Source organism: Colletotrichum fructicola (assembly GCF_000319635.2).
Source record: "Colletotrichum fructicola Nara gc5 chromosome Unknown KSG_Nara_v1_contig06, whole genome shotgun sequence".
Classification (NCBI taxonomy): domain Eukaryota; kingdom Fungi; phylum Ascomycota; class Sordariomycetes; order Glomerellales; family Glomerellaceae; genus Colletotrichum; species Colletotrichum fructicola.
In genome coordinates, this window is record NW_027094056.1 from 2,982,357 (window position 1) to 3,004,298 (window position 21,942).

The following is a 21,942-nucleotide window of genomic DNA, read 5'->3' on the forward strand; positions in this document are numbered from 1 at the left end:
TTCCAATGGATGCGAACTAAGCAACCAGAGAATTCGTTTCAGACTTCTCGCAGGTGAAGAGATTCACGTGGTAATCGCCCCGGGCTGCACATGCAAGAATGGGCCGATGGGGGTGGAAGGACGTGGCTGCAATCGGTGATCCCCTGTTCTGCTGAAGGAAGCTCGAGTATGGCTCAACGCGAGACAACTCATGGCCGTCGAAGTTGAAAACCTTAACGGCATGCGCGGAAGTACCACTAAGTGTCTGGTCAGTACCTTGTCGTGAAAGATTGAGTCTTGGTTCACTTACACAGCAAACACCGGCAGGTGTTCATGGGTGCTGGCTGTCCGGAGAGTATCCCGCGTCGTCTGGTAAACTTGGAGTGGCCGGTCCATGCGGATATCCCATAGCTTCACCTTGCCGTTCCTGCTTGCGCTGAGCAACTCGCGTTGTCCGCCACGTTGCATGTGGACACTCTTGATCCACTGCCTGTCTGTCTCGTCCTTCCACTTCTTGACCATGGAGTCCTGTGCTCTCAGACGCGTGTCGAAGACGCGAACAGCACCGTCTCCAAATCCAGCGACGAGCGTGTTGCCCGTCATCTGATCAGAGGTCAAAGAGGTGACACAGGACCCCGACCGAGCGGGAATGTCCATGATGCATGTCTCGTATGCTGCAGACCACACTCGGATTACTCTCACGTCGCCAGCCACCAGCACGCGACCCGTTGACTGCTGCCAATCGAATACCATGCCCGAGTTGACATTGCTGGGGACCATGTGCGTGAGAGCCCGCCAGGCCGAGGCTAAGTTAATGGACTTGTCCGAGTCGTAGTTCTGGTAGATCCGAATCACACCATCTGACGAACCCGTCATCAGGAACGCCTGGTCGTCTTCGTTGATGAACTTCATGTCACTGATTCTTGACCCTTCAGGGTTGCCATTTGAGAACTTGCTGAGTCGAGCGTGCTTCTTCCAATCCCACACGCAGACCGTATTCCCATCGTCGGCCACAGCAAGATGGTCCTCAAACTGGTGGAACTCCATCTTGGCCGGCTGTGAACCATTATTGGTGATGCCAAGCTGGTTGTTCCACTTGTGACTGCCAGCATACTGCTTGAGTGGTTGCGTCTCAGTCAGGATGAAATCATTACGAGATCTTCTCCAGAGGCGTTCGTTATACTCGGTACTGCCGGGCTCATCTGACTCGCTGGGCTTCATCTGAGGCTCGCAAAAGTACTCAATGGACCACTCCAAGAAAGTGCTTCGGAGAGGCAAAGTTGGAGTTTCCTCGCCTACTTTTCTCTCCTCATAGCCACCAGAAACGGGCTCTGGCGCGACGTGATAGTTGGCATGAATTGCCGTAGGGTCGCTCTGTTCTGGTGGCGCGGCAGCAAGCTCAGGAGCCTTGATCTTTTGGGACCCCACCCTTTGCAGTCCTGGTGAGGGCGCCGGTGAGCCGTAGTTGGGCTTCTCGCCGTTCTCCGCTTTGCCATCGTTGCCGAATAGAGGTAGCGTGAACAGCAAGCTCGCTGTGCGGCGGAGCAAGCTCGGGGAGGCTAGCGGTGGGGTCGCCATGGCGTTGGAGACTCCGATGGCAGTGCTTCGCTTGTTCAAGTTCAAGTGATTCTTTGTGGAAGCTCGCTTCGCCCTCTTGCGGATATCGTCTATTAGGATCTGAGCATGTTCGCCAATGGCCGAAGTCGCGACTGCCTGGTGGACGTAATCCACAATGATGGTTGCATCGCGCTGAACCTCGGGGTGAGGGTCGACATTGAGCATCAAGGCGTGCTTCCAGCAGGCAGCAAAGACAGTATTATGCGCGAAACCGTGAGCCGTAGGCTTGATAGTTCCGTCAGGGTTTCTGTTCTCCTTGCGCGTATAGTGCAACCCCATCTTGTGATCCATGCCATCTTGACCTGGAGGAAACAGCAGGTACTCCCTCTCCTCTTGCAGTTGTTCGTACGCAGCAACGATGAACTTGCTCTCGAAACGGACGATGAACCGAGACAAGAAAACGAGGAATTCCCGGCGAACCATTGGGCTTCCATCGTTGGCCATATCCAGTAATGTCCAGGCAATAGACTCTTCGATGCGAGCAACTTCATCAGTCAAGTCCATTATGCCAAGGAATGTAGTCATGGCATAGAGCATGGCTGCGCGGACCTCGCAGCACGGATCCTTTGTCAAGAATGACAACTTCGCTGGAGCGTTCTCCCGGATACCGCGCCATTTGGCTTCGGGGAGCTCCTGCCACAGCTGGCTGATGCACAGACAAGCCCACTGCCGCAACAAAGGGTTCTCTTGGTTTTGCAGGTGGACCAAGCAGTAGGTCATGATGTCCGTTTGGTTGCACACGCCCTGGCCGGGACGGTGGTCCTTGCAAAGCATGGACAGGATGAAAGCGCACATGGCCTTGTGCTCTGCTTCGTTGACGACGGGCAGACTTTCAGATGGCTTGAGGATTTGGGCAAAGTAGTTGTAGCCACTGTCTTTGATGAGATCGCCCTGGCATGTGATGTCAACTGCCAGGATTCTCGTCCAGATGAAGATCATGACAGGCTTCAGCTCCGCCGCCGCTGACTGCAGCAGTTTCAATACGTAGGGGAAAATGCCTATGCTCAGAGCAAGCTGCACAGCCCATGGCCCCAGATCAAGGAATCTTCCGAGAAGAATCAGAGCCCTAACTCTGTGCTGCTGACTGAGAAGAACTTGAAGAACAACGGGAAGCTGCTCTGGTGGCCTTTGAGACATGGCGTCGCCCCGGGTCAGGTAGACATCAAACGCCGTCAGTTGCTCTGTGAAGAAGGTTGAGTTCTGGTACTCATAGTCAATGCCCTCATTCTCCTTCCTCTCGAGCATGGGGAGCTGCGCCAAAGCCATGTCTACGGCAAGATCCCAGCTCGCCCAAAGAGGATGCTGGCGTGTCTCAGGGAGCTCAGGGAACGACTGCGGGTGGCAGCCATAGACTGACATGATCCTTTGGGCGAGCAGGAAGTTGCGGAATAGCGCAGCGACCATGAGATCCTGCCTGAAGAATTTGCGGAACAGATGTCTTGGTAACGTTGTCCACGCAATGGTGTCCGTGATGGCCGTAAAGATCCAGTTCAGCTCACCAAGTGGTGTTCTTCTCTCCTGTAATCTTCCCGGTAGCTTCTTGGCCCTCTCTGGGCTGATGTTGGTTTTGAGGGGATTCTGGAGAACGAAGAACCAAAGAGCCATCTCAATTGGAGTTGTAAGACAAGCAGTGAACAGATCTGCTGGGAGGAGGGGGTTTGTCGGAAGGTTCTCCTTGACGCCGCAAGCAGCAAGGTGTATATATGGCTGGAACACAGTCTTCTCGTAGTTCGGGTCTCTCGCAGCGGCCTCGTCTTCCTCTTGCTCATGCTTCTCTACGAAACGATGGTAGTTGTTGAGGATGTTTCCAGCTTCGGAACAGTCCCAGACGTATATCGTCGGGGCGTGCAACCACTGCTGAAGATCGTACAGTGACACCGGAATGTACTGTGTGTAGTTCTTGTTAAAAACCCAGATCTCGCCACTGGCAGTAGGCTTCGGGACTCCATGGCCGTTGTAGTGGAGCAGGACTCGCTCGTCCTTCGCATTCCTACGCAAAGACTGGCAGAACTTCTTCGTTTCTTCGACCGAGGGATCCAAATACTGCTTGTACCGCGTGCGGATGGCAAGCGTTTCGTACTGCGCCTGAAGTGCCTTGCCGATGTTCTCGAGAGCTTTCTGGGGCGGCGGAGTGGTAGGGTCGGTCCAGGCCTCGAGCTTGGCACCTGGGTTGGTCTTGAGCTGGTCAGGAGGTTCGACGGAGATGTTGAGGCACACAGCTAGGGCAGCAGAGACGGTCTTGAGCCTGTCCCGCATGCGCCAATCCTGCAACTCGTGTAACGTCGCCTTCGGTTTGCCGGTCGTCTCGTGTCGTTTGTCGGTCCAATACATGTACCAGTTCTGGAAACAGGAGTCAGTACGGTTCAGGATGCGTAAAGATATCAGCAGATCCCAGTGGCTCAGCGAAGCAGCGCCTTCGCAATGGTGATCATCTGTCTCCATGGCTGCTGGCACAGCCATTGTTGTCATCCATCCGGGTGACTGCATGGTCTCGCAGATCCCAAAAAGAATGGAATGTTGACCCGGAGTCGGGTGCTGTGGTGCCCCGCGGCGCCCCTCAGGACTGGAATTCGGACGAGTATGCTGCAGCCATGGCGTACGAAGCCGGCAGCAAAGCACGAGTCTCCTTTCTTTGCGCGGCGCGCGCAGACGGTGACTACGGCTAGCTGGGGGACGCCGCCACAAGGCCGCCAAGTGGGGAGGCGCAGAGCTTTGGATGGAGAAAAAGGAAGACGTGCAAGTGATTCGGATCAAGGAGAGAAAATGGTATACTTACATTGGCCAGTGCAGCGATAACATCCGGGGACTCGTGATACTCTTCGAAACCGTGTCTCGCGCCCCAATGCGGGATGTCTTCCTCGGAGTGATCGACCTCGTCGGCCTGTCGGGAGCCTCCATATTCGCTCTTTGATCGCATGAGCAGCGGTTTTACTGATGGCCGCTTCGGCCTGTCTGAGTCGGATTGCTCGCCAGCCGGGAATCCGATGGTAGTTATTTGTTTGTTGCCAGGCGCGCTCGATGGGCGCCTGGCAGAAGACTCGTCGTGGCTCGTGGATCGTTGGAGGCCTAGGGGAGGGTGGCCATTTGACGGAGAGGGTTGCGCCGTCGCATCGGCGAAGGCAGAAGCGCCGTTGGGACGCTGAGGGGGAGGCATCGTAGGACTTCCATTAACACCAAGCAGCGCGGTGCTGTTGGTCCTTCGCGATATGCTGGGGTAATAGCGGGGTTGAGAGGAAGACAGCGTGGGCGGCTTGGAGGAGCTCGACTGTCGGAGATGGCTGGCGGGCGAAGGACGGGGGTGAGGTTGGTGTTCTTGCACGGTAGCAGCGGTCATGGTGCGTGCCGATTCGGTGACGACGGGTGGGTATTTCAGTGTTGGCGCGAGGACCACCTTTTTTCATCCAGCGTTTACCGCGACGACATTTCGGGACTGCAGCAGTCGGGCGGGGGAGAGGTTGATGGAGTCGAGAGTTGGACGTGCGATTATTTGGAGTTTTTGGAGAGTTGAGTGACAGGTTGGCGTTCAGTGCCAGCGCCAGCGGCTAGCTTGGAGAACCCAGCTTGGTGTGTGCTCAGGTGCTACCTCAGATTTAGGTGCTGAGTGCGGGTGCGGAAAGGTGCCTCATCAGTGCGGCCGCAAAAAATTAGGAATGGGACCTTGAGCTGAGGTCAGCTCTCGCAACCAAGCCTATCAGCAGCTACCTGTGTCTGCCGTTGGCTCCCATTGACTACCTATCACCGGGCTGCCTTTGCAGACGATGCTAAAGCGAGAGAGAGGCTGTGGAAATTTTAGGAGTCTAACAAATGCTTCTAGGTAGCGTGCGACTCGGTTCTCAATTCCCTCGATGCCCGAAGCCTGTCCGACGGGAGATGAAAATCGTCAACATGACATGTGAAGCAGTTCATCTAATGCTGCGGCGTGCACCCCAGAAGTGTGATGTCGGGACTGAGCAGCAAGAGTGGAGGCCAGCCGACCGTGACCTCAGGCCGTGGGTGGCATCGGTATCGGTACAGACCGAGGTCCTGAGATGGCCAACCCCGTGGATGGAAGCAATGGAAGTTTGGAACAGCGACTGACCTGGGCTTGACCGCCTTTCAGCTCCACCTCTCCGCATCTTCGCTGGCAACACCACCCGCAGCCCGCGCCGCCAGTCCAGCTAGCATCACTTCAACACCCGCTTCCGCATCGGCGGATGAGGTAAGCGAGCGACACCTCGACCGGACGCACGGTCCATTTGCAAGATGTGCTGGGCCAATTGGATTCGGTAGCCGGCATCTTCACCTGACCTTCCTCGTCCAACCACTCGTTCGCGCGCTCTCGCTTCCTGCTGCACCGCGCAACAGTTGTTTCGGTGGCTAGCCAATCAGAGCTTCCGAGACTCATTTCATCAATGTAAGGTACACCTGATTGAGGTGGGCACTGAGGAGGATACAGACAATCCCATCAGATAAGGTAATCGGCAGCCCAGAAGCATCTTGTGATGGGGAAAAACAGACGTCCATATCAGACCCGAATGAGAGTCTTGCTACGATCGCCAATGTTTACACTGCCACTCCAAACGGCACCAAGCGGGATCATCGCAGCTCTCTCCGTCTTAGCAAATCGGAGAATACGCAACGTTCCTTGGTCCTTGGGGCACTTTCCCCTGGAACGGTGGGGAATTGGCTTGCGGGAACGCGGGCGCTTCAGAAACATTGTCTCGCCCAAACGGTTGGCTCATTTTCTACTGCTCTTCCTTCTTGCTTCCCTTTCAATTCTTATCCGTCTGTTCTGCGGGGATGTCATTTCCTTTTCATGGTGGACCGCCGCCTCTCTCTTCCAGTCTCTCCATAAGGTACCCAGACTCACGCACGTCATACCGCCCGTTTACATGCCTCCAAATCTGCTGCCGTACCTTATCTCCTTACACAAATGTACGGGGTGTCATTCGGACCCGATTGCACCTGTCGCTAATGTCCGCTGGTTGAGGTTCTGCTTCTGTTTCTGTTTTTGACGTCCATCGTCCGTTTCTGCTGCTGACGACGCCCAGGGCTGCGGCTTCTCTGCTCCACAGGAAGCCAAACAGGGCCATCGTTGTTGAGACGGTTTATGCTTGAAGCCCCAATGCGGCTGGTCTTTTCTTATCACTCACGGCCTTATAAGATGGACTAGTCGGTTCGTGGTCGGCCGATGCGTCCATGCGCTCTCAGATGCGATCGCGAGGGTCCATCCTGTTTGTTTTCTCGGCTCGGTCCTGGACTCTCCCTGCTCCAACACGAGCCTCACTACCGTTCCGCGTCTCTCCCGTCCAGTCTCTCTTCCTCTCCCGCGCGTTCCCTCCCTCTACCTTATGGATACCTACATGGTAGGCCACGATCAGAGTTGGAAGGCGCCGCGTGGCCCTTCTCTCCGGCTCTCGTCTGCTTCAGGCCTGCGCTAGAGCTCAAGCGCAAGCTCACCAGAATGTCGCATCTTATTCTCAGACGCGCCATCTCATTGCAGCATTCTTTTTGGCGATTTAGCAGCCAGGCTAACATGTAGGTTAATTTACCAACATTCCGCGCGCATTCCATCGAAGCCTCGGTCTCAGCGCCACGGCTGCTCATCCCTCCTAGAGTCTTCAGGCCGGCATCCGGACCCAAGCCAAGGCGTAGTACGGTAAGATACCTCAACGTCTATGGTGTGGAGCACGTACCTCGAACCCTCACCTTAAGACTCCTCCGTTATCACCGTCTCGCCAGCGGACCGTGGTCTACACACAGTGTACGGCTATGGATCTCCTCGCCGTCTCCAGCCAAGTCTGCCGCCCGGAAAGTATTCCCGTCGTCCTGATCTCAACCGTCCAAAACCTGCGGCCGCTGCCGGTCTTCGAAGTCTCTGGGAGTCCGTGTACCTGAAGACGGTCGAATGGCGTTGGAGGGTTAGGGAACATGAAACGCACCACCTCATGGCAAATGGACCCCCTTGAAGGGAAATTGTTCTCAATGGAACCGCCCTCTTTCGCTGCGACGGAGGAGGCACCCCTAGGACCAGTCCGGCCCATTAACGGAAAGTCCTATGGAAGAATTCTGCTCAGAGGCAATTGCTCCGAGCCTCATCTTCTTTTCCTATTCTGTTTTTGTCGCCCTGGCCAGGAACAAGGGCGGGGCAGATTGGGATTTTCATGAATTCCTGCGCCCTCGGGTCATTCGACTGCCTCGCTTCTGCCCGTCAGAGACATGCACATACGTCAAAAAGGGACGAGGCGGGTCCTTGCACTTTCTCAAAGCAACAGCGTCGCGATCTCTTTGGATCCAAGAAAAGTTGTTTGAGCAAGTCGGCCTTAAGCGTTCTTTTTGATACTTTTTGCGCGGCGACAGGGTCTCGGGGGTGGCAGCGGGGAATGCCAGGCGCTCCATACTGGACGTCATGTGTGTGCCCATGTCTTAGGCCGAGACTTGATGTTTGTTCAGAAGAAATACCTAGGTGTCGTCTTGGACGACCGATTGACTTTGAGCTCTGGCTGGCGTGGCACAGAATACGATTGTGCAAGACGGGACCACAGACGTCAGCAACGTCAGGCCGGCAGTACAAGACGGAGGTCGCCCGACTCAGAGACCTATGATCTGCAACGTCCCGTGGCATCGGACTGGGGACAGTGGTGGGAGCGTTGATGGAGGCGATACTACGGTGATGAGGTGAGCCAACAAGGACGGCGCGTGGCACCCAGATTCGTTGCTGCCGGGATTGCGGCGTGGACGAGCAGCCGAGCCCAGGATGTGTTTGACTGCTGGACAGCCGAGAGAAACCAAACAGCCAAACAAAGACAAACGTTGGGCGTGTCCGGACGATCGCTGTCAGAAGGCTGAGAGTTGGCTTTGACGGCAACTCTCACACGGGACTTGGCGGGTTGCAGTTCGGATCTGCGGATGGGCTTGCGATGTCGCGGTGGAAGGATGATGCCAGGCACAAGAGAGGCTGATGAGTGATGATGATGCTGCTGCTGCTGAGAGAGCAGTCCAACACACCAAACAGGCAGACGTAAATGCACACACAGCAGGCAGGCACAACAACAAGTGTCGACTTGGGGGCTCTCGACTCAGTCAACGGAACGCAACAGGTCGTGCCTAAGGAGCCCTTAATAGAACCTTGAGTCTCCATCAATATCTTTAAATACCTGGGGGCGTTTGGTACCAAACCAAAGACGGGCAAAGTCAGGTACCTGGGAGTACCTACATGTCCCGACAGCCAGAGTGGACTGTGGTTCTCTTGGGCACTTCGTTATCCATCGTGTGTGGGTTGGGGAGAGGGGACTGGGCTGTCAGGTACCAGACAGTGTTACGGTGCAATTGCCCAGTTGGAGTTCCCTCGTTCGCCAGCCCCTTTCACAATAAACGGGTCACAGGCCACCGTGCAGAGGGGAGACCGACAAAAAGTGAGGTGAGCTGAGGTCAGGTACCACACAGTGACAAGATGAGCCCTACGGATGACTGCCCAAGCCACGTGTCTCGAGGTGTATTCCCGATGTCCCGCCTGATGTCCGAGGATCCTCTCTCCCATCCCTCGTCCTTCTTCACCCCACCGTAACGAAGGCGCCTGCAGCCTCCCCGTGCTCGTCTCCTCTAAAAAAGTTTCCCATTATTTTTTGGCCTAGTGCTGGGCCGTTCCCTGCGGGCCACCCTCCCCTACAGATTGCTAGCCCCCTACACCCCCATGCACAAGCGAGCGGAACACAAGCTGCGTGGGATCCCATTGGCTGAGGTCGGCTGAAGGACAAGCCCCTGGGCGCAGATGCAGCGCGCAGTGCAAGGCGGGCATTTGGCAGTGGGCGTGGGTGGGCGGAGAACAGGCCAGCGCAGCGACCCGATGGAGCCAGTCAGTGCAGGAACAGCAGCCCCAAAATGGGGGGGGGAGCTGGACACCACCAGTTGGCCCAACTGGCACTGCACCTCCTCCTTCAGCGCATGTGTGAGGTCCAGTGGGCTCTCGCAGACATGGAACTTAAGGTACCTACCTACCTTACCCAACTCTGAGGTCCTCCTTGGGCTGCCAAAGGGCAATGGGTGCCCTGAGGACCGTGAGCAGCGGGCTGTCTCTGCAGGTGGGTGGCCTGCTTCTGCTTTGGACTGTAGACCGTGAGGTGCATTGCTTTGCTTTGCTCTGCTTTGCCTGGGTGCCGCTGCCGCTAATGCTGGGTGCCCTGTCCACTGCTGCCGTGCCGCTGGCAACTGCCTGCATCCCCATCACTTCTCGCTCTCCAATCCCCATTGTGGCATTTCCCTGAACCTCCTTTTACATTTGCGCCAAGGAGAGGCAACGAGCGACTTGATACACAGGAGTCTTTCCCTCCAGCCTTGTCCTCCCGTTTGCTTGCTCGCTTGCTTGATCGCCTCAGTATCCTTTCACTCAACCTCGACACGTTCTCTCAACGTCAAGACCAGCATCGGCGCCAGCAACAGCGACAGTCTCAGCGCCGTATCCACGGACAAGGCCCGCGAGCCGAAATAATAATAAGACCCCCCGAAAGAGACGAAGGCAATTCGAAGGGGGTCCGCCCCGGGGAGAGAAAGAAAAAAAAATAATAACCAATCCCCTAAAATCCAACGAGCCAACCCCCGTCAGCAAACCAGCTTTGTACGCGCGGAGTCGACATCGTCCCGTTTCTTTGCCCAACCCAGCCTCCTTCTCTCGTTTCCTCACCCCTCGCTCCCTTACTCGCTTCACTGCGCCGGCGAGGAGGACCGCAAAAAAAAGGACGAGGTCGAACATCGCAGGAAAGTCCTCACCAGGCAACGCGCGCTCGCTACTACCCCGGACAACTCCACCGATGCGAACCCAGCCATCCGCAAACTCGAGCCTCGACTCCCTTTCCCGTTCTTGCGTTCCTGCATCCGCTGCATCTCATCGCGCTGCAGCAGTCTCGACTCCATCGAACTGGCGATAGCACCCCGACGCAGCAGCCCCTGCATCGCCCTTACTACACGCCAGTCGACTTTTACAGCATCGTCACACGAAACCATACATTTCAAACACGACCGACACGATCCAATTGACAACCCCTTCGAGGCGCACTGAAAACGGCCAACGTCGAGCGATCTCCCCCCCGTCCACTGCCGCTCCAGCGTGCAGGCTGTGATCTGATCCGTCATGGCGTTCCTTTTCAAATCAAAGAAGAACCAGGATCGAGCTCTCGCAAGCCGCGATGTCAACTCAGGTGGCGGCGGCTCTCAAAGTTCCATTCAGAGCGCCAGCGCGAGAATAGCAAGAGAAGAGAAGAACGCTACCCAACGCTCAACACCGACGGGCAGCGTGGGCTCCATCGACCATGATGGGAGCGCTGGTGCTGGCAGCCCCGACGTGGGCTACGGCCGTCAGCGAGGGCCCAGTGTAGACCAGACATCATCACAACCGCCTTCGAGCGATCTCCCGGTAAGTTTGCTGAATATTTGCGGGCGCAACCTTCTTACCGGACACTGCTGATTGACCCGGATTTGCAGCTTCGAAATGGCCCCCCAGTTTCCCAGCAAAACATTTCGCCTCAGCAACAGCAAATGATGAACCCGAATGCGTCGCTTTACCCCTGGTCGCAACGACGACTGACCTACACATCATCGCACCCGAGTCCCTTCCCCCGATATGGCGCCGCTGTCAACTCGGTTTCCTCCAAGGAGGGTGACATTTACGTGATGGGCGGTCTGATCAATAGTTCAACTGTCAAGGGCGATCTCTGGATGATCGAGGCCGGTCAAAACATGGCTTGCTACCCTCTTGCGACGACTGCTGAGGGCCCTGGCCCAAGAGTTGGCCACGCGAGTTTGCTCGTTGGCAACGCCTTCATTGTCTACGGTGGTGATACCAAGGTTGACGAGATGGATGTTTTGGATGAGACACTATACCTTCTCAACACATGTAAGCTGCGCTGTCACAGCCCCAGAATAGGAGCCTCTTCGGCCCTGAACAGTAACTAACTAGAGGCAGCCACGAGGCAATGGTCGAGAGCTCTTCCCGCCGGCACCAGACCGTCTGGCCGTTACGGCCACTCCCTCAACATACTCGGGTCCAAGATCTACATCTTTGGTGGTCAGATTGAGGGCTACTTCATGAACGACCTCTCCGCCTTTGATCTGAACCAGCTGCAAATGCCAAACAACCGTTGGGAGATGTTGATTCAGAATACCGAGAGTGGAGGCCCGGCTGTGGGCAAGATCCCCGCCGCCCGTACCAACCACTCCGTGGTGACGTTCAATGACAAGATGTATCTGTAGGTATCGCTGACAGCCAACGAAGCGCGAGATACTGATAAACGGTGTAGGTTTGGCGGTACCAACGGATACCAATGGTTCAACGACGTTTGGAGCTACGATCCCGCCACGAACGAATGGTCACAGCTGGATTGCATCGGATACATCCCTGTTCCTCGCGAAGGCCACGCCGCGGCAATTGTCGACGATGTGATGTACATTTTCGGTGGACGCACAGAGGAGGGAGCCGACCTTGGAGACCTGGCCGCTTTTAGAATCACATCCCGTCGCTGGTATACCTTCCAGAACATGGGCCCGTCACCATCCCCACGCTCAGGTCACAGCATGACCACCGTTGGAAAGGCCGTAGTGGTGGTCGGAGGCGAGCCCAGCTCATCACCCGCCAGCGTCGGCGACCTTGGCATCGTCTACATGCTCGACACCACCAAGATTCGATACCCGAACGATGCACAGGCTCAACAGACAGTCGGACAACCACAGCAGCAGCAGAGGATACAAGGTGCAAGGAGACCCAGCGCAGCGGCTGAGACTAGGAACCTGCTCTCTCGCGATGGTTCCAACGGCCCCCCTGATCAAAGAAAATTGGTTGGGGCTCCTCGGGAAGCCAACGCGATGAGCAGCCCTCCCAATGGCATGAGAGGACCCAACGGAGCGGAACCCAATAACAACCCAGCCGCTGTTAACAACGTGTCCAAGGTACCGAGATCCGCCGCCGCGTCGCCTCCCGCCGGACCGCCCCCTTCAGGACCCACACCCGCGAAGCCTAATCAGCCTTCCAACGTTGGCAGAATCCGCGGGCAATCGTCAGAGAGAGATGGCTCGGTCGGATCTCCTCAGCTTGCGCAAAGTCAATCGCCAGTCATCAAAGAGGTCAAGGAGCCGGGTCCTAAGGAGGCCGAAATCCCTGTGACAAACGGCCGTCGCACTCCCCAGGAGCAAGTGAAGAGAAGTGGCTCTCGATCAGAACAGGGGCCTAGCGAAGCTGCGAAGACCAAGTCCAGACAAGGCAGCCGCTCTGGAAACTCGGTGGATAGCACAACTGAGCCCGGATTGAGGGCGGTCCAGCCTCCGCCCCAGTCGCAGCCACAGCCGCAGCCTCAGCCTCAGCTTCAGCAACTACAACCGCCTCCGCAGCAGCAACAACTGCCTCCGCAACAGCCACCACCTCAACAGCAGCAACCGACACCACCGCAGCAAGTATCGCCGCAGCTGCAGCAACAGGTACTGCAGGCACAAGCAAACCGCCCCGCGTCCCCGCCTCCTCCCACCCGTCAACCCAGCAATCCTCTGAACCGCAGGTCCTCGGGCCGCAACTCCCAGACTGTGGCTTTGCTAAAGGAATTGGATACGGCCAGGAACCGCAATGCTTGGTATGCCTCAGAACTCGAGCTTGCGCGCAAGGCGGGATATGTCCCGAACGCAAGCTTAAGTCCTGTTCTCGACAGCAGGGCCGCGGAGACGTTCGATGATGAGGACAAGCCACTAATTGAGGCGCTCCTAGCTATGCGCACAGAGCTTGCCAATGTCCAGGCCTCCGTTGACAAACAAGCCATACTTGCCGCCAAACAGATCGCCGAAGCCGAGAAGCAACGCGACGCTGCCATTCAAGAAGCTGTCTACGCCAAGGCCAAGCTGGTTGCCCAAGTTGGCGGCAGCGTTGCAAGCACGCCGCAGCTAGATGGCGAGCGGGATGTTGATGACCGTTCAACCGAAATCAGCCGCAAGCTGGCTTACGCCTTGAACTACCAGAAGGATCTCCAAGCCCAGGTGGAAATGCTGAAATCCGAACTTGAAGCCGAGAAACGCGCCCGACAGCTCGCTGACGACACAACGAACGCTTCTCAGAAGCGGATGAGTGAGCTCGAGTCGTACAAGACCATGACTTCAACGGATTTGGAGCAATTGAAGGCGGAGTTGCACATGGTTCAGAAAGAGGCGAGGGAACAGGCCGTGCAGTACACGGAGGCCATGGCGGCCATGCAACTACTCAAGGTTGAAAGAGAGGACTTTGAAAAGAAGTACAACGAATCAGTCGGTAACTCGAAGGAGCAAAACAACACCTTCGACTCTCTGCGCGAGGCGATGGCAGCGTCCGTGGAAATGAAGGCGCATCTCGAGAGCAAGTTGGAGGAGGAACGCGCACAACGGGAGAAGCTTGAGTCTAAGCTTACCAAGCTCAAGTCCGAGCATGAGACTAGAACTGCCGAGCTTGTGGCGGCGACACAGAGGCTGCGCGATGCTGAGGAGCTGGCCGAGAAGCATGCCAATGAGGCTAGAACACACCAGCAGGCCATCCTCGCCGGCTTCGACAAGGTTACCACGAGAGATCTCGGATCCGACGGCAAGGCCGACTCGGAGAAGCTCAAGGCTCTGCAGGAGCAGCTCAATGCCGCCAACGCACTGGTCAAGAAATACCAACAGGAGGCAGACTCAGCAGCCGACAAACTTCGCACTGCCGAGGAGCGCATCGCCGGCCTTGAGGTTTACCAAGAACAATCCAGTCGTGAGGGTGTAGCCATCAGAAGACAGCTTCAGGCTGCTCTGAGGGAGACACAGTCTCTGCAGGCTAGGAACTCGGACCTGAAGCATCAACTCCAGAACCAGCAGCTGGAGACCAATGCCATGACGGTGCAACACAACACCCTCAAGGATATTCTCGTGGAGCGCGGTATTAGCCCCACAAACATGGCCCGGACTCGCAGCATCGGCAGCCCCCGTGTGAACACTCCGGAGCAGGCACGCATCCGTGATCTCGAGGATCAACTGTCTGCCGCCACCACTGCTCAGGAAGAAAGCGCGCAACGCGCGGTCGCGCAGCAGGAGGCCACCGAGGCCGCCTATCGCGAGAAGCTCACCCAACTTGAGAACGACTATCAGTCTGCTGTGCACTATGTTAAGGGCACTGAAAAGATGCTGAAGCAGCTGAAGGAACAGCTCTCTAGATACAAGACTGAGAACAACCGTCTCAAGTCCGAGCTCCTTGAGCTCGAGGAGCGCGTGGAGTCTTCTGGTGCCGCTGCTGGAGGAGATGCCCCTGCTAACTGGGAGAGTGAGCGTCATATTCTGCAGGAGAAGATCGAGAGCCTTGAGGAAGACCTCCAAGCCTCGACCGAGAAGCTCGAGAACCAGCTGCTCACCGTCAGGAAGGAGTTGGAGGATAGCAAGAAGCAGCGCGAGGGTGCCCTCAAGGACGCCGAAGAGGCCTCTCGCAAGCTAGCCGTGAACCGCCGAGATCTGGAAGAGCTCCAGCAGGAAAACAACCTTCTCGAGCGCCGGGCTCAGGACGCCGAGCAGAAGGTCTCACTTCTCTTGGACCAAGTCGAGTCATCCGTCGACAGCTACCGTCGTCAGAGCAGACAGGCCCCCAGCATGACTTCGGAGGAGACGGCTAGGCCCACCAACGGGAACAGCATTGGCCACCAGCGTCAGGACAGCTCTGACGCCGAAAGCTCCTACGGCGGTGCTGGCGGTGTCGAAGGGCGCAACAGCACTGCTTTGGACAACTTGGCCAACGAACTCGAGACCCTGCGCACTCACTGGGAAGCTACCAACAAGAACTACCGACTGAGCAACACCTTTGACTTTGAGGGTGCCACAACTCCTACGAGGAAAGACGAAGAGGTCGGACTGGGTCTTAGCGAGAGCCTCGCCGACTGGCGGAAGCGTCTTGACGTTGACGAGCAGGCGGATAACGACCGAGCGAAGACCAAAAGCCGACCCGACCGGCCTTAGTCTGGCGTTTTGCGGCGGATGAATTCTCGCTTCGCTTCATGACGGCCGCCAGGCGTCTTCCATTACCTACTGTACATTCTTTGACTGCTTCGGGGCAGTTGTTCCCAGGCGGGAGGAGTTCACGGGATTTTGGGGTTTTGCTTTTCATGCACCGCTGCTTCTGGTTGACTCCGGTCTTGGTTTCGCAATGATTCCACGTATTCATGACGAAACAACCTTCGCTTTAATTCCCCCCGCGCTTTTTGATTTTGATTCTCCTTTTTCTTTTCTCTGCGCATGGACTTTTCTGATGATACACTACAATCACGACCAGTTCTGCTTGCTCCTTTGGCCGTGGACACGTACGAAAGCAAGATGGGGCGCGACAAGGTCTATTTTATTCTCTTAAGATGGGTGGATGAATTGGCAAAGTTGGCATACGTGCCTGCTTTTTAACGCTGCTTCTTTTCTTTCCTTTCTCTAAAATAATGTACAATATTTTTGTGCGGTTCTACGCTTCCCGCAGTTTTGTTTCGAGAGTGCTTGTTTCGGACGTTGGTCAAGACGAAGAAAATTTCAAGGCAAAAAAGATGAGACGTTTTGATGATCGAGACGGGCGAGCTGGCTCGGAAACAAAAAGGGGAGAGATGAAATGCAAAGGGGATCAATAGGAGTCTTCCTTTTTCTTCTCGGTTGATTTTCTGTGTTGAGAGAGTTTTACTACCTTTTTTTGTTGCAACCAGTCGGACCTAGAGGCTCGAGGGAGCTGGTGGTTGGCTTTTAGGGATTGATCAATGACGAGACGATTGTTACCCTGAATGTTGTGATAGTGATGTGTGCCCTCATTGCAGTTTTGCGTATGCTGACATCGGCTGCGTGTCGACCTGTGAAGACTCGTAGGCAGACAAGGGAGATGTGACGTGAGCCTCGGGGTGCGGGTAACTGACCTCGAGTTCACCTTTGACCACCCCAAGCCATATAGGGTGGCAAGTGCCCAAGATTCCCAACAACCGAGTTGGAATAAGCGGCCGTGAATATGCCCAGTATGGTAGAACCAGTATGCCAGCTGACACAGAGATCGTGGTTATTCTCTCAAGCGCCCCAGTTCGAAACCTAGCGCTGTCGATAGTTTTTTCCCTCATGCTTCCCTTCGAGTATTTCTTTCGTCATTCTCACTTTTGTCTTAATCTCACAAGTCCTACACGAGCTGCTTCTGATGTACAATTCTATTTTCTTTCATTCGTCCTTCACTTGCGGTTCGTGCCAGAGACAAGCAGGACAACGCTGCCCAACTGCCTCCTCAGATCCTCCTTCTCAACATCGTGCGTATCCTCGACCTCGCCCCACGACCCAGTCTGCCACGACACCTCCAGACTGCTCGCCGTCGCAGCCTCCTCGACCCCGAACCTCTCCACCCCGTCCACCCGGCCCGCGTTCGGCCCCTCGCTCCACTCCACAACCAACCGCGCCGCCCCGATCAGGCTCTTGCCCGCCAGCACAGCCCTCTCCAGCCCGGCAATCTCCCACGCGTCCAGGCCCATGACCCAGCCCTGTACGACCTCCCGCACGCCCTCGGCCTGCGGCTGGGGCATGATGGCATCCCCGTCCAGCACGGGGCCGATCTCGATGCCGGGCCAGACGTGCGTGGTGAGGAACCCGACGACGGCCTCGGCGGTGCGCTTCTGCACGTCGCGCAGGCTCTCGCCGGCCTCGTTGCGCGTGTCGGTCGCGCCCGGCGGCGGGGCCCAGCACAGCAGGCTGTCCGTGTCGAGGTAGCGCATGACGGTCGTCGCGATCTGCTGCCGGATGGCGGCGGGGCCGGCGTCGTCGGCGGCGATGTCGAGCGCGCGGCAGACCAGCGAGATCAGCGGGATCAGGTGCTGCTTCGTCGCCTGCTGAGCGGAGGTGAGGAGATCCCACTCGATTGCGAGGGCCGAGGCGAGGTGCTGCTTCGAAGGGGGCAGGCGGACGATGGCTTTCGTGACGGGGTGGCGGAGGGGGCGGGCGTCGAGGTGGATTTGGAGGGCGCCTGTTGAATCATATTGTTAGAAACCATAGCAGAGAGTCCGGGGAAGAAGGAATGCATGCGTACCGTCAACCTCGTGCACACTGACATCGTTCCAGAACCTCCTCTTCAGCCCAGCAGCCCTGGCCGCCGCTCCCCCGGCCTTGGCGTCCGCCGCGGCGCGGATGTTGGTCGCCTGCTTGAGCATCTCGGCCTGCCTCCTCCTGCGCTCCACGCGCGCGCGCAGCTCCGCGGTGCGGTCGTCCTCGGCGGTGGGCGGCGCCGGCGGCGGTCCCGTGCCGACTACGGGGGCGACCTCGGCGGGCTTGAGAGGGGTCGTCGAGATTGCGCGGAGGCATTGTCGTCCCGCCAAGGGCGAGCTGCTGCTGCTGCCGATTGCGAGAAGGCGCAGGGGTAGGCGTGTTGTCGGCTTCATTGTGTGTGTGTTTTGCGACACCTGCACCGAGAGAAGTTGGAGTGTGTAGGAGCTGTTGAAGCTACGGCGCAATGTACAACTGGACGTCAATTATTTTTTGGTAGCTTCGCGGCGATTTCCGCCCGTGAACAGGGGTCTGATTGGCTGCATGCATGGGTGACATCAGACGGGAACTAGCTCGGACGATGAGTTCGGTGAGCGATCGGTGTACGAGATGGAAATGCAGTGCTACCGTCGTTATCGTCCATCATTTTTGGAGCATGCCCTCACGTCCAATTCAACAGAGGCAATTTTGAACAATGCTTCTTATAGCTACGCTTCTTAAAGCTGCAAACACTCGGCATCGCGCCTCGCTAAACTTCTACGCCCAGGTGTAGTAGTAATACAAATTTTAAACTCGCCCAAATCCATTAGTAAGGCGGCTTCGTGACATTCCCCAAGCTGAGCTCCCCTGCTCGGCTGTCAATCCCATTAAGAAGCTCGTGCAAATCCATTCCTCCTCCCGAAACCATGGACATGTCTCCTCTGTTTGACCCGTGATACAGACTGTCACCGCCCCTGCTGCTCAGATCCCTCCTTGCCGGCTTCACCGCATAATCCTGGATGGATATCGAAGAAGTGAGCCCGCCGATATGCCCTGGTAGCGGCGGCACGGGCGGCACCTCCTCGCCTTCGTTCTGCTCATACAGCGGGTTGGAGTTTAGCGGCCCGCCCTTGCTTGACTGCGACGCCGACCGTGTGCGGCCTAGCGATGCCCCACCGCCGTTTTCTCCCTGTGAAGTCGCCGGGTTGAAACTGAGCTCAGATGGCGTGAAGTCGTAACTGACCATGCTGTCGCTATCACTGTCTTGGTGCAGCCCGGCCGAGGTGCCTATTGGTGTCGCTGGTACTTGCCCTGTGAGAATAGCCTTGAGCTGGTCGACGGACGCGACAATGCCCCTGCTAGAATCAGAGGGAGACGGCGACACACCACTGCGGACACTGCTCTTGCGCAGCTTGCTCATGGGAGACAAACCACCGTGTGTCTGTGCGGTGTTTGGACGCAGGCCTTGCTGGCTGCCAGCCGGTGAGGACGCCCCCGTGTGGCCGTTAGCGCCATTGACCGTCAAGTGTCGGTTGGTTCCCATAGTGCCGGTCTTTGAGCCAGCCAACGACTCCGACTTGCTTCCCGCTTGGAGGGCCAGCATCGCCGACTCTTTTGACCATTCCGCTAGCATGTGCTCGCGGAACACTGTGGGCAACTCGTTTCCAGGAACAGCAGGAACTGTGCTAAGCGACGAACTTAGGATCGGATGAGAAAAGTTGCGCCCGGGAGATTGAGGTGGGCTGGACGGTGGTGAAATACTGGTGTCGATGTAGCTTGCGGCAATGCTCTCAACGAGTGATGTTCGGTCATCGAATGGCAAGAGGGCTTCCGACTCGACCTCATTGGCAGGCATCTTTGTGAGCGACGTGGGCACGCCTGGAGTGATGGTCTCCATTGGTGGTGGGGGGATGGCAACGCCCTCGGTCCAAAAGTGCTTGCTGCGGCGTCGAATGACCTCGTTCGTAATCGCACGACCGACAACGGAGTTTTCAATGTCGAATCGTTCGGTAACGGCCCAGAAATACCCATGGGCGAGACTGCCAAGGCGTACCTTCTGCACAGGTGTCTCAGCGTCGGGAATGTCTTCCTGCAGACGGAAAACCATGGGCAATCCGTACTGAACTGCATTAACGCCCAGTCGGATTACCAGCTTGTTTAGGAGCACATGTAGCAGAACCATATCGTAGTCGTAGTCAACATACTGCAACGCATTGTCGTAGATGGCAATATGGAGAAGCTGCAGGAAGTGCGAGCGATGCCGGGAAGGCTTGTCTCGGTTGTTGGAGGCGCTGGAGGCAGCCCGTTGAGCGGCGCTACCGGGTTGGAGCTCGCGGCTGTTCTTCAATGACGATCGGTGGTGCTGAGCGTTCTCATCCCGAGCCTTCAAGTCCGCTGCTGTGGTTTCTCGGTCGAGCCATGTTAACAGCGCATCAACATATGCCTTCCTAACCTCGCCATCCGGGTCTCGCAGGAGCCACTGTGTGTTTTCCCATGTTTGGATGGGAACCTTATTTCTTGACAGATTCAGGTTGCCAGACATCTGCGCCCTCGGGTTGGCCACAAGAAGAATGTTCTTGATGGCCTTCAAGGCCGCGGTCTTGGCCACATTACGTGAGAGGTATGTCTCAAGATGCGAAGTCTGGCTCCCGTTTGCGTCATCTTGTGAAACTGGCTCGGCGTTCTCTGCCTGGGGTGATGAATTGGCACTCGAGGACTTGGAAGGCTTCAGTCGCAGTAGAATCGTCGAGATCATGTCTGAAATCTGATCCGCGTAGTAAACGTGTGTTGCCAGGTCCCCAATGCACGACTGGATGCGGTCAAGCAGTTCCCGCCTTTGAGCAGCGACTTCCGCAGAAGCCTGAGGCGAAGAAGGTGGCCCTCCGTCGACCTCTGTTTCCCCCCTACTGAGCCCTCCAGGTAGTTGAATGAGCTTCTTCATGTGCTGAATCAGACCCAGCAAGACATCCATTGCGCTGAGTCCGATGAGATTGACGTCGGACCGCAGCAAAGAACCAATCATGGCGGTCAAGACCAGATGTATCTTGAGATTGTCGTCCTTCACGGGGGCTTTTACAAGATGATCCAGGGCCGTCACCAAGATAACGTAACGGTCCTGCACCGGCGCCCACCGTGCAACGGTGTCGTAAACACTGATTGCCCACCCGTGATCCTTGGCAGATTTCTCATCTGTCTTGACAACGGAGTCGCCATTTGCAACACGTTTCTCGATGAACTGGAAAAGAGCGGCGGTGGCGGAGTGGATTTGCGGTCGGTTGGGCGTGATGAAGATCTGCTTCAAGCACTGCAAGGCGAGCACACCAACATCCTCTTCGGCGAGCTTGTCGACGTCCATGGCCGTTCCTGTCAAGGCAATGGGGTTTGCCTCGCCTGTTTCGCCGGTCCCTTGAGTCGCAACGCTCGTCCTACGGCGAAGCTTTTCTGTTTGGACCTTCTCCTCCATCCGTATCCGCCCAAGTATAGTCTCCAGAAGCTCGTCATCGTCCCACCACAGATTGTCCAATATGACGGGGACAATAACATCAAACTGACGGCCAGTAACAGATGATAAAGCCTCAGATGAGGACACGCTCCTGATTGCTTCCAAGCCAGCGTTCCTCCATCGCATCAGCACGGGTTTGCTGGACGCTCCCTTTCCAGGGTTTTGGCGGGTGGAGGCGAGGGAGGCATAAGTGCGAACGATGGATTCGTACTGGGCGAGATAGGCTTGGTCGGCAAAGGAAGATGACGTATCGTGGTTCTCGCAGAAGGCTTCGAAAGTAGGGATAGATGATTCAACCATGGTTATATCCTTGGAGCCGAGGATGAGGTCGAGAATTTTCAACACATTGGGAGCGACAAGTGGCAGGTCCTTCGGGGCCTTTTCGATCAAGGCCGTAAGGATTCGCAGAGTCACTTGAACGTTTCTGAGCGAAGAACGGTCAGCAAAGGGCTCATATCTCGAGAGTCACAGGGGGCGAACCCAATGCGCTGACGCCAGACATCGCTAGCTGTCTTTTTCTCCAGAAAGGACCCAATCTTCTGGATTTTGGAGCGTCGCGAAGTAGCATAGAACAGCAAGTAGCTCAGCTCGCTGGAATTAGGCTTGACATCAACAGCGCCCTTTGTCGTCCGCGGATAGCACTTCAGGACCAAGACCTGATGCTTCGGCCGACATTTTTGCTGGATCGCGTTCATGGCGTCGGGGGGCTCGGGGCCCGGAGAGCAAGGGAAGTCGAGGAAAGACTACCTGGTGGCTGGTAGCAGCGTATGGCAGCGAAAAAGCATCGAGGTTGGATATAGCTATTTGGAGGCGGCGCGTCAAGATCTTGAAAGGAGAGTCGGACGTCGGCGTCGTCGGTTAGGATCGCGAAAAGCAAGGAAGGAGTA

At 56.5% G+C, this 21,942-nt stretch overlaps 4 protein-coding genes across 4 annotated transcripts; 1 reads left to right on the forward strand and 3 right to left on the reverse strand.

Annotated features, from left to right (window-relative positions):
• Positions 1-16: 16 nt before the first annotated feature.
• mip1 (Target of rapamycin complex 1 subunit mip1) lies at positions 17-4,930 on the reverse strand (the record flags this gene model as incomplete). Its single annotated transcript, XM_032025741.1, has 3 exons — positions 17-236; positions 290-3,936; positions 4,373-4,930. 3 exons carry the CDS (start codon positions 4,928-4,930, stop codon positions 17-19), a joined length of 4,425 nt encoding a protein of 1,474 aa, XP_031877696.1.
• A 5,772-nt stretch (positions 4,931-10,702) lies between these two features.
• tea1 (Tip elongation aberrant protein 1) lies at positions 10,703-15,549 on the forward strand (the record flags this gene model as incomplete). Its single annotated transcript, XM_066152478.1, has 4 exons — positions 10,703-10,984; positions 11,053-11,464; positions 11,534-11,816; positions 11,868-15,549. 4 exons carry the CDS (start codon positions 10,703-10,705, stop codon positions 15,547-15,549), a joined length of 4,659 nt encoding a protein of 1,552 aa, XP_066008296.1.
• Positions 15,550-16,775: 1,226 nt separating this feature from the next.
• On the reverse strand, positions 16,776-17,969 carry CGGC5_v011093 (Protein atp12; the record flags this gene model as incomplete). The annotated part of the gene is made up of 2 exons (XM_032025745.2): positions 16,776-17,557; positions 17,621-17,969. 2 exons carry the CDS (start codon positions 17,967-17,969, stop codon positions 16,776-16,778), a joined length of 1,131 nt encoding a protein of 376 aa, XP_031877680.2.
• Positions 17,970-18,379: 410 nt separating this feature from the next.
• On the reverse strand, positions 18,380-21,750 carry EFR3 (the record flags this gene model as incomplete). The annotated part of the gene is made up of 2 exons (XM_032025746.1): positions 18,380-21,479; positions 21,536-21,750. The coding sequence occupies 2 exons, from the start codon at positions 21,748-21,750 to the stop codon at positions 18,380-18,382; spliced, it is 3,315 nt and encodes a 1,104-aa protein (XP_031877678.1).
• Between the last annotated feature and the right edge of the window lie 192 nt (positions 21,751-21,942).